Genomic DNA, 12717 nt, shown 5'->3' with positions numbered 1-12717 from the left:
AGACCAAGCTGAAGCTTAGCTTTTACCCATAATACACACGACCTAATATTGTTGGAGGTACATATCTCCACTTTAATTTTTTTTTTAAATGAGATTTAGAGGGAAAAAGCAAAGACCATGGGGTAAAAGTTGTTTTATTTTAATTACATAAATTGTATATAGAATGTACAATACAATTAGTCTGACTTGGTACACACAATCACCAAGTACAATAATATTTTAACTTGAGTTTCATTTCTTCCATACAGTATTCTAAAAAGCCATTGCATTTTAAACCACAAAGTAAAATATTGCAAACTGATTCAGCTATTGTAGAAAAAAAAGTGCAATGGGAGTTGGTGTTTTTCATTAAACTAAACAATGCAAAATGATTTAGTAAGCTAGAATATAGCAGCACCTCAGAAAGAAAAAAAAAAGTGGAATATAGACCTCTAGAAAGCACTGGTGATTTTGATACACTAGATAAAATATTACTTATCAAATGAAATGTACTTTGAAGGTGCTGATAATTGCTTCATTATTACTGAGCTTTGTACTACATGATTTAACCTTCACGCATTTTGTGTAACCTCTGTGCCATGGCTTCCAGTTCACTTTCAATCTCTTCAAGGTTCTCCGCTTCTTGCTCCTGGGAAAATATTAGACATGCCTAAATGTTATTTAACACAGAGGAGAATTTCTAGCAACTGATTTCTAGATGATTACTGAACAGTCTCTGTACGTCATAGCTGGGAAAGAAAGAAAAGACTTGCAATTATATAGTGTCTATCGTGACCTCAGGGCGACCCAAAGCAGTTTACAAACAATGAAGTACTTTTAAAGTGTACTCACTGTTGTAAAGTAGGAAATGCGGCAGCCAATTTACACAAAAGGTCGCACAAACGCAATGAGATAGATGACCGGAACATCTATTTTAGTGGTGTTGGTTAAAGGATAAATGTTGGCCAGCTCATCAGGGAGAACTCCCCTGCTCTTCTTTGAAATAGTGCCATGGGATTTTTTATGTCCACCTGAGAGGGCAGATGCAGCCTTGGTTTAACATCTCATCTGAAAGACAGCATCTCCAACACTGTAGCACTCCCTCAGTACTGCACTGAAATGTCAGGCTAAATTATGTGCTCAAGGCTCTGGAGTTGGACTTGAACCCACAACCTTCTGACTTAGAGGCAAGAATGCTACCACTGAGCCACTAATACAATGTAGTGATGGAAATGGGAGAGATCCATAACTGGCTTCACAGAGCCACTGAGTGGCCAGAGCTGGCAACTACATAGTGGCAGTTGACATGGCAAAATTGAATGGGAAATGCCAACTCAGCAATTTACAATGGTAAATGATGACAGAAAAGTGTGATCACAAATTGTGATAACATAGTAAGATTTATGGACAGGAAGTGCATGCCTTATGCAAGATTTTTAATCATTTATAAATATCAATAGTTTTTTTCTTAAAAATTTGAGTAAGATCTTCTCGGTGAGGAGTATTTTTCTGAAGACATGATAAAACATTTATACATTATGATCTAACTCGATACAGTAACAGTTTCAGGTAGTCTTTGAACGAAAATGCTTACTTCCCTTCATCTTATAAAATCCTGAAGGACCGGTTAGCAGCTGTAATTTTCATTTAATACTCTGATGGGGTCAGGACTTGCTTGAAATACTTTACATGTCAAATATATGTAAAAAATAACAAAATGGAGTTGCTCCATGTAGGAAAAGAGAATGCTTTGCACTGAGTGCTGCATTTATGTCGATTTAATCACAAATTCTGCTGCTATTATTTTACTTCATTTAAGGTTACAACAACCAATTGTACCTCTACTGTATCTAGCATCTTTAGCGAAATAAGTAAAACTGGGGTCAATGTGAAGAGTCCTAGTCAGTGAACATAAATAAATATAACTTAGCACTTGTGTGAAGAAATACCAATGAGAGTTGAAATCCTATTTCTGCTGCTATCACAAATCAACTTCTACTGACTTTGCTGGCCTATAGACTATAACAAGTTACTTAATAAAAATGTATTTCCAGGTATTGTAGCTAGGATATGCCATGTTCAGCCATTAGACTGACCCTGTGACTTTCATTTCTCTGCCTCATGAATACACTAGATGTTAGCTGTTTCATTTCTTTTGTCTTACATATGCTCAGTAGAACAAATTTCTTTCACCATTATTGAGAATCACGGTGAGTAATGGATTGACACTGTATAATCTTGTAAACTGCTGCCCATCTTGTACATAATATCCAAAAATAGAAAGAATCATGAAAAGTATGCATAGAGGCACAGCTATTAGAAATGTCTCTTTATAGAACTGCTGCATGTATTTGTGCCCATCATCTTTAAGGGCTTTGAAGTGAATTTGTAGGACAGAGTCCTCAGATGCTCAAAAGAAGAGAAACTTGACATTTTCTCCCTGCTGAGAGGGGAAACCTGAAACAACAGTTGACTGAAAACAATCGAATTAGGCACCTCTCCTGCCAGCTAAGAGAATTTTTAAACAATTTTTATTCCAAATAGGCTAGGGAGTGCCTGGTATTAAAATGCTTCCCACCTCCCAACCTCCCTCCATGATACCCTCTTAGGTCTTTACCTTGCAGCTGTTGGAGTTAAGTTCACAATAATGTTTTTCTGAATCTTCCTTGAACTATTCCTTTAAATGTACTTTCACAGAATAAAGATGACTGACAAATTTTCAATGAAGTACTCTTTAAGAATGTGGTAACAGAGAAGCTGTGACCTCCATGACAGTAATGGAATGAAATACCTGTCTTTATGTATGTAGAATATTATAAATATTGGCTATTAAACTTAGTTTTCATTTCTAGGCTTCATTTGTGCTCCTGTCTAAGCAGGTGTAAGTATTTGCACTGAGCCTTAGGAATTGCAGCTTAAAAAATGGTGGTCTTCTTCTGATTGGGCACTTAATTGTTACGCCAACCATAAAAACAGGTTAGCAATAATAAATACTTTGCTATAAATAAATATCCATTTCATTTTTTTTTAATAGGAATGCGTTGCTAATATTTCAGTAAAGCTGTATATACAAAACCAATCTAATCTAATCTACCTATATAATTAAAAGTCTTCCAGACCATACACTAAATGTGTACTTCACACTCCACATGTATGTTGTATGAAAAATCAGAATCCACTTTTGATTGGCCCAAATCATCATTGACTGTTTACTGATTCTCTCAAATTTAAACTAGTAAGAAAAAATGACCAATCTGGAACCAGCCACTCAAGCAAAACCCAACTGATCAAATGCTTGAGAAAAGAATCTCCAAGTGTTTTGAGTGGTCATCTTGCTTCTCCAGGACCAAAAAATAACATTGAGAGCCTAATATATTTTTTAAAATACCGGGGAAGAAACACAATTTATTCATAAAACCATTTTGTAATGGAGGCTGTGTGGAACTGCACTGAATAAACATTTTTTTTTAAAAAACTGTTCTGGTGAGCATATTTGAGTTTGTTTCAAAGCTAATAAAACTGAAACAAGGCCAAGCTTCGGTCCAGGTCAGTGGTTTTAATTTTAAAATTCTGTGCGACACACCCCAGCCTCTCTCTTCCCTTCCTTCCAAGCTATCTTTCACTCCCTGACCCCCCGCATAGCTCCGCTCCCAGCTTTGGCTGGGACCACACTAAACATCACAATTACACTCCAGTGCCCAGAGTACCCAGAAGCAATGCCACAGGACATCAGCAATGGATTAATTATTTTTTGATAAATAAGGTTTAAGAAAAATAAAATATGGCTAAATAATGGAGCATTGGTGAACTGTGCTACAGAGAAAAGGGGGTAAGTCCATGTTCCTCCCTGCTGTTTCCCATACATTGAACTCTGAGCTTCAGCTAGACCATCTGGAGAGGGGGAATGAGCAGAAACAAGATGGGAAATCCAGGTCAAACCTCAGCGCTCTCACAATGTGCCAGCAAATGGGACAAGTTGCCAAATTTCACTGAATGAGTATGGTGTAATAGTTGGTTTGTCTGTATAAAGGGGTAACTGAGGAGGTGAAAATAAACATACACTAGCTGTGTCTTCAAATTGGTGCTTATGCTTTCCTCGAGCCTCCAAAATGCATCAAAAACAATGCCACCGATGTCATGATGCATCTTATTTAGCCATTCGCAAGTAAATTAATTCACATCCACCCCTAGTGTTGCCGTAAAGTGGTTTTGTTTTGCACCAAAGCTGTACTTGCAGTGTGAATGTCAGGGCCCAACCTGACACCACAGCAAGGTGAAATGAGTTGATAGCTTCACACTGCTTTGCTTCAGAGGCAGATTGAGCCTCGAGGCTTGGTTTACACTTCACAAGTTTAGCATTGGTATGAAGCTGAAAGCCTTTTCCACCAATACTAAACCTGTAGTGTGAATGCACTATTAATAGGACTGTATCATTAATCACACATTTAAAATCAAGTCCTACATGCACAAGTTCTGTCTACCTTAATTTATGTGCCTTTCATGCACATTTCGCCCTCAGACTTGTATTGAGAAAACACTTTGCTGTGCCACTTCACTGTATGCAACATTCCACATTTAAATAGCAAGTGAGCCTGAAAATGATGAAGTTACAATTTTTTAAAAATACACCATGTGTTGATCACATGTATGTATGCCTATTGTATGAATAAAATGCATATTATGGAGTGGTGGTTTAAGGAAAATAAACTTGTAATATTATCTCACCACCATTTGCTGAGCTGGTGAGTTATATTACTTGCACCAAGCAACGATTTATGTAAATCACTGGTCCCAATGTGTATGCCCTCTTTCTACTATGTGTGTGTTCTGGAAACTATGGAGATACTTATGTTTCCACATTTATGCTATGTTATCACACAGTAAAATGCACAGCATAAGGGCATCTCAAATGGCTCAGCTACTTTATCCAGTGAGCATCTAAACTACGTAGACCAGAAAGATCCCAGGTTCAATCCCTGATCTGTGTAGTTAGCTGATTAGTGGCAGGGGAACTACAATTGGCTTTGGTGACAATGGAAGGGAAAAGTCAAACAGGATTTCTACTCCTGATCACTACCCAGCAGCCTTTGCCAGAAGTGCCCATTTGTGGACATCCACTGAAGACAGGATCAGGCTGGTTTGTGATGCCTCCATGGTAAAATGGCCAGTTGCCATTCATTGTCAAGCTCACACATCAATAAATGCCACCTGCTGAGGTACCAGAGCATGCTCAGCACTATGCACTCATCCTCCAGCAGGAGTTACCGCCTTGAGGAGGGGAGAGAATTTGAAAAAAATACAGATGCATAAATATATTTCTTGGCAATAGTGATTCTGGCCTCTTGCGCATCCCTGATTTTCGTCGCTCCACCATTGGCGGGCCGTGCCTTCAGCTGCCTAGGCCCCAAGCTCTGGAATACTCTCTCTCGTCCTTTAAGACCCTCCTTAAAACCTAGCTCTTTGACTAAGCTTTTGGTCACCTGTCCTAATATCTGCTTATGTGGCTTGGTGTCAAATTTTGTTTGATAACCCTCCTGTGAAGCGCCTTGGGACATTTTACTACGTTAAAGGCGTTATATAAATGCAAGTTGTTGTTGTTGATAAATATTACCAAACGTGGAGCCAACAACTGACCTCCAGTTTTATCATTATCAGTTTCACTTGTGGAGGTTTGTCTCAAACTTTGCTACTGGCCGTGATATAACCTCTATTTTCTGAGATAAAAAGAAAAAAATGTGTTGACACTTGGTGCCACCATGTTGAGCTTATCTCTTGATCCCATACACAAATATAACTTTTGTTTAGGTTAGTCTTCTGCAATATCTACGCGTGACCAGTATCCCTGAAACCAAATCTAATGATTTCAGTAATACTTTCCCTTCTAGTCCACTAGTAATAGTGATCTTTGTGTGGTTCCATAGTGTTGTATTGCACCACCTTTGTCACATGACATGGAGTACCATGGATAAAAAGCACCAGCTATCACATTAAGTGTTAGTGACAGTAAGATAAAGTCGCCAGTAAGTCTCCACAGGTAAACAAAACTAAATTGAGAGTCACAGCCTTGGAACACACTAGCTTTGCTCTCATTGTAGATGTAATTTGAACCCCTCCACTGTGTTAGATAATAATAGTTACTATGTTTAGAAATGGCTTAACTCATTACTTGATAATGTACAGGATGAAGAGACCTACTTTAGCCAGTCACACCATGTGTGAAAATACATTTTAAACTTTTATAACTACGAGCTTCTATTACAAATGAATGTAGGGTAGATTATTATCAAATATTTCTAATTTGGACTATGGAGAAATGAGTTTGCCATTACACTTTAAAAAATAGTTGCCGTATTAGGCCTTTAAATAAAAAGTATAAATTTATCACGGCAATTTAAATCCTTACAATTTTTACACGATATTTTATACCTGATTACACCTGCACCTAATCATATGCACATCATCCTCACCCCTTTTCGTTTACTTCTATCCATATATTATTAAAATTGGTATGTCCTGTCAATATTCTTTATGGAGTTTACATGTTAATTGTTTCCAGACCACATTATATTTGTAATTGTCTAAGATGCCTCTATGTGGCACCTTAATAAGATTTGCCATTTAGAGCACACAGCCTTTAGTCACACTTTCAGTCACAAAAGCCTGTGATTCTGAGATTCCCTATTAAAAAGTTTGGGTTAAGTCTGCCTGCAGTTCCACATTCTGTCCACTGGGTGACAGAACACCTTGTTCCTTTTCACAGGTCTGACTGCCAGCCATTTTGGTAAGGTATCCAGGTGAGTCATTTCCCTCATTTAAAAGTAAAAATAATTTAATTATCTTTTGGTTGTTATTATGCTGTTCTCCTCTCCCAACCTGTAACCCTGCTCTACCCTCTCACCTGTAACCCTGCTCTACCTTCTCCCTTCCCCCATACCTTCACTCTCTAGCCTCCAGCATTGTAATCCTCCCTTGGCCCGCTTTCATTTATCCCTGTCCGTCTAACTCCGCTTCACCTGAAGGCTGAATTTAATCTCGACTTCCCCATTCAATGCCATGGTACATCTACTGGTAATAGTAAGTATCTTGGGTATAGTGCACACTTCTTGTGTGACACTCACTTCCTGTAACCCCTTTCCCATCATACTTTGTTGATAACACTATTATAAAACACCATTCACCTTTTGGGGGATGAACTGGCGGAGCGGATCAACCACCCATTTTACACCTGTACGATTTTCATTTCCATCGATTTCAAAAATTACAACCCATATCTTCTGACTAGCTAATGTCACATGAGACCTGTTAAGATATATCTAGATAGATTGACATGTCTCGTAACTTGCCTGAATCTGTCATGCTTCAGTGTCAAAAAGAAAGACAGTCATTTCCTTGTTTTTCTGACCGTGGTTATCTGTCCCCTCCCCAGGGGCAGCGACTGGGAGTTTATAAGCAGTTGCTAATCTACAGAAACTTCCCCCAAAGGGAGTATCTGAGCAGTGGCTTACAAGAAATAGGCCTGGTAAGAGATAGCTCCATCTTAGCAACTAACTATCACAACCATGATACAGATCACCACTGATGGGAAGCACAACAAATCAGCCAGTGCACTTAAAATGACACAAACCTCATTTTTCCTATTGGCACTTCCTTCCTCTTCTTTCTCTTTCTTATCCTCCACATCAAGCCTTTTTCGCACCGGGTATGATGCAATGGGTTTCTTCTTCCCTTTCTCCCTGATATCTTCCCCAGAGTGAGATCTTCTACCTCCCCACGAGTTTTGGAAATTACTATGTTTGTTCTGTGGTTTGGGATTTCCAGATTCTAACACAGCTGTATCTTCATCGCTTATTTCTCCGTGTTTTCTTGAGTTTTGCTCTGGGGCCAGTTCACCCATCTTCTTCCATTTTTTTCTCTCCACCCACTCTTCTTCAGACAACCTGTCCTTTTCATCACTATTATTTGAGTATTCATCCTCCTCTGTTTCTTCATCCTCTGAATTCTGGTGGCTCCTGTTATCCTCATTGGACTTTATTTCTTCCTCTGAGATCTTCCCATCCCCCTCTGAATGGTCACTGTCTTCACTTTGGCTTCTGTTCTCTTCCTGTGTTTCTCCATCGCCTCTATCTTCTTGTGAAGGTTCTTCACCGTTAGCTAGCTCCTCATCCTTACTGTCATCATAACGGCTGTGTTTTTCTTCCTCGTCCTCCTCACTCTCTTTGATTTGATCTTCATCCACTTCCTCTTCCTGGGTGTACTCATCTTCGCTTTGCTCACTTTCCTCTGTACTATGCTCCTCACTTCGGCTCTGATCCTGGGACTGCTCCGCAACAGATTCATTTTCAGTGGAACCACGCTTTACTGGCTCATCTCCCGTTGCATCTTTCTTTTCTGTCGGCATATCTCTACTGTTGGTTGTTTCGCTGTTTGAGCCTGTAGTTGTATCCTGCATGTCCAGAAAGCGGTGTCCACTTACATTTGGCTGTGACCCCTCTACGCTGTCCTGCTCTTCCTTGTCCTTTATTCCCACTATCTCAGCAGATGATCCTTGCCATTCCTCTGCGGGGATCTCATATGATTTATCTGCAGAGCAATCAATACAACAAGTGAACTTTCAAGAATTCATCTTGATTAATTGCTTTTTCTCAGCTGTCATAATAACACATTGCCGCAAACATGTCTTGTCCAAACACCATGAATCCTAACAGGAACAAAGACAGCAAGAGCTGGTTATATATCACTTAATGAGTATCAGCATGTTAAATTAATGCTACTTCATTTTTTTTAAATGATGGTACAGAGAGCAATCTATACATAGTATTTGTGTTACAAATGCAACACAGAAAATCTAGTTAACCTATACCTATACCGCTTTTTTTGCAATGTAATCTATTTAAACAGTCTCTGATGTTCTCAGTGGCAGATTCTGGCAATACACCACAAATATTTTTTAGCCAACATTACATGACTCCGATCAAAAAGATGGTCTGCAACTGAACAGGTGTCTGGATTATGCTGAGACTCTGCAATATGCACTAAGGATTAGTTGGGTTACCTCGACACTAACCTGCTGATGATATCTTTTTGTCGACGTGACTCCTGAGAGCAGCAGATAGCTTGTCTTTGTAATCGTTGCTTTGCTTTTTTTGCAGTGCCTTCTCATTGGCCCCTGCACCAAAATCCCAAAGAAATTTTGTTATCGGAACAAAGTACTGAATCTTACAATCCTATCCAGAGCTGGTTGAATTCTTTTTTATGGGTTGAAAATGTTATGACCGTTCTCAGATATTCCAGTTCACCGTATCCTTGATGATATCAGATTCTAATGATTTGCCCTCACCTTGAAGATGGAGTTACTTGTACCTTCTTGTGTTCTCAGTCAATGTAGAACATTGCAATGACATAGGAAGGTTCTATATTACTGACAATATCAGGTTTCAGTAGGGTTAAATGGAGATGTCTTTATTAATGCCTTGGTGCAGTATTCCATATATCGTTAGATTGTCAACTGTGTGTTTAATTGCATTAACTGTGTTGAAAAGTACGGACAACTGAATTAATGTTCATGGTGAAAGCTGGGTGCTTTACTCAATTATTTTGAAATAATTGATCTATTTTGTTAAAGTTAGCCCTGGAAGCCAGTACCCCGACAGGTAAGGTGGACCTAGCTGGAGTTGCAGCTGTGGTAAGTGGTACTGTTTTAGCAGGAGAGACTCCAGCAGCACCTAGCTCTCTGCCAACCTGTATCTAAACTGTCTGGATTTGGATTAAGTGGGATGTGTTCTTACAGAGAGAGTGTGCACTCAATATTGGGCAAACAGAACATCTACAGATGTGTTTAGATTCCTCAGTGGCTTGATTGGAGATTCATAAATATACTGATGGGTTTCCTCCTATGTCAAAATCAGGGAAGTGCATGAGGCAAGAATTGGAGGAGCACTGAGATCTCGGAGGGTTGTAGGGCTAGAGGAGGTTACAGAGGTAAAGAAGGGTGAGGTCATGGAGGGATTTGAAAAAAAAGGATGATAATTTTAAAATCGAAGTGTTCCTGAACTGGGAGCCAACGTAGGTCAGCAAGCACAGGGGTGATGGGTGAACGGGACTTGGTTCAAGTTAGGATCTGGGCAGCAGAGTTTTGGATCAGTTCAAGTTTATGGAGGGTGGAAGATGGAGGCCAGCCAGGAGAGCATTGGAATAGTCAAGTCTAAAGGTAACAAAGGCATGGATGAGGATTTCAGCAGCAGATGAGCTGAGGCAGGGACGGAGACAGGCAATGTTACGGAGGTGGAAGTAGGCAGTCTTGGTGATGGAGCGGATATGTTGTCGGAAGCTCATCTCAGGGTTAAGTGAATTATTATCGTGTGGAGCATAAATGCCGGCATTGATCAGTTGGGCCGAATGGCCTCTTTCTGTGCTGTAGACTCGATGTAATGCGGCGACATTTATGTGGCGAGACCACAGCTGCAGGATTGTTTTTTTCCAATTAGGTTAGCTGCAGGAACTATGCAGAGTTCATGGAGAAAGTGGGTACAGTGACCATGTTGGATTGGTGTTTAGTGGTTACAGCCTGCAAATCTGGCGCTATTTCAGACTCGTCCTCAGTCTTAGAAATACCAAGTCTCCTGGTTTACAGTTACAGAAACACAGCCATTGGGCAAAGTACCTTCAGCAGCAAGTTCTTGCAATTCTCGTAACAGATTTTGATGTCGAAGTACTGAGATTATTCTCTCATCTGCAAAGAGCACAGAATAGGAAAGTTAATCAGCAATTCATTAAAATCCATGAATGTGCCCTAGTCTGGGTTTCATGGTGCAGAGAATTTTAGATTTTAATCAGTTAAGCAGTAGATGGCTGTAGATTTCTTTTTAAAAGATTTACAGTTATAAAAATTAAATAGATTTCTGCTTAACGATTAATTGATTTAAAGTGGAAAATCTTAATAATGTTTTCTTTATCACTTTTCAAAATGTCCTTTTTTAATCAGTTTAATGCTGAAGATAAAATGGATTTCATAATTAACTTAATGGAATTGGATGAAATGGTGATAGAAAATGAAATGAGATGAAATCAGCCTACCTCCCCTGAGAGCCTCCATGCATTCCTGGCTGACTGGTAAAGGGCTGGGTTTGGACAGCGTGTCGGAGATGACCTCGACAACACATTTCATTACCTACACAGCAAAAACAAGGGTTTCAGTGAGTGCTGTTTTGGTTAAATTTCCCCAAGGGAAAGACATCCAAGGTCAAACAACAATCGTACGGAGACTATCTTACCTTGGCGTCGGCTTTCGATTGCTCAATGGGCACAGGAGATGAGAAAACTGCAATAGAAAAGAAACAAATCGGGAAATGTAATCTAATCCACTGTCCATTCGAGAGGAATTTCAGAACAGTCTGCATGGGCTACCAGGTCATGAATATTGACAAAACACTGGAGCTTCGAAAGACCGATATAAACAGTCAACTTCTTGTCAACACGCCATGTAGGTGGAATTAAGCAACACTCAGCATCATTTTATTACTACAACTGGACAGAGTTTCACGATTTGGGATTCATTTCTAGAATCATTGGTTACGATGGATACATTATACAGGACTGTGCTGGGGTCGCGAGTCCCTCGTCTCTCAACCCTGCTCTGTCCTTGGTGCTGAAAATGGGTCATTCCCGTCTCTCCATAACTCGTGATTACTATCTATTTTTTTTTCAAATCACAACGTATCTACGAGACTAAAGCGACACATTTATCCAGAAAGGGGAAACAACTAAATGTCCTTACCTTGATTCGCAAGTAAAAGAAAAGTGAAAAATCCCAATGCTATCATTTTGCCTGCAGAATGTGCATGTGCTCAATAGGTGCAAAAAAAAAACCCCACACCGTTTTCTCCTTTATTCCTCGTACAGCCCGCCCCCCACCTCCCCTTCAAAAATAAAACACAAGGTAAAAGACAGAGAATTCGACGCGATGACTTGGGGCTGGAGATTGAAGGACTGGCTGAGTTGAGTTGAGCTGAGAGCTGCCTGTCTGCTGCAGGACTCCGGGAACGGCATGGATTGCAGCAGCAACTCCAGCTTTAAATCCCAGCAGCCGGATGTGACATCGAAGAGAATCAAGTGAATCCCAGCAGCTTCTGAGGCAGAGCCAATCCAGCTGAGCTTAGTGAGTAGAAGCGGCGTAGAAACCATCTGGTATTCAATAGTTCTGTGCTTACTGGAGCAGACAAAAGGCTCCCAGGAAATCAGCTGGCTCAATCTTTGTCCAACATTCATTCAAACATTATGCAAATGATCATTTATTAGGTAAAATATATGAATCTACACTTTGTCTGCAGGTTCACAGTATGCTAGTAGCTGTGTTTAGATCATACTGAGATTGCGAGTTACAAGTGTAAAATACTATGAGATTTCAACACTTGGAGGCTTAGGTTAGTATTTCTGCACTAACATTTTATTTTTTATTTACAGGATATTGTTATATAATCTTATGTTTTGTAATACAGGATAATGACTTTGAGTGTTCCAAACTTGCAAAAAAAATCATTGCAATTTTTGAGGCCCATTGTTATCCGGAATTTTTAAGTAATTAAAAAAACATCCCATTGAACAACGGACACTTAAGATTCTGGCGCCAGTACAAACAGACTGTTCAAAATAGCATCAATGGCAATAGGCAAGGCAAGTTCATCATTTCCACAGTAAATGTCTTGTTTTGTCATTCTCAGTACAAATAATAAATGCAGTCAC

The 12717-nt window shown here is 39.6% G+C and overlaps 1 protein-coding gene across 1 annotated transcript; it reads right to left on the bottom strand.

The window, feature by feature from the left end:
- Nucleotides 1-375: 375 nt before the first annotated feature.
- chga (chromogranin A) lies at nt 376-11814 on the bottom strand. The gene is made up of 7 exons (XM_067991047.1): nt 11753-11814; nt 11250-11296; nt 11053-11146; nt 10640-10708; nt 9044-9145; nt 7604-8559; nt 376-628 (listed from the first exon to the last, which is right to left on the bottom strand). The coding sequence occupies exons 1-7, from the start codon at nt 11796-11798 to the stop codon at nt 545-547; spliced, it is 1398 nt and encodes a 465-aa protein (XP_067847148.1). The 5' UTR covers nt 11799-11814; the 3' UTR covers nt 376-544.
- Between the last annotated feature and the right edge of the window lie 903 nt (nt 11815-12717).

Source organism: Heptranchias perlo, chromosome 10, assembly GCF_035084215.1.
Source record: "Heptranchias perlo isolate sHepPer1 chromosome 10, sHepPer1.hap1, whole genome shotgun sequence".
NCBI classification, from domain to species: Eukaryota; Metazoa; Chordata; class Chondrichthyes; order Hexanchiformes; family Hexanchidae; genus Heptranchias; species Heptranchias perlo.
The sequence above is the reverse complement of the archived record's forward strand: the minus strand, read 5'-3'. Positions and strand labels throughout refer to the sequence as shown.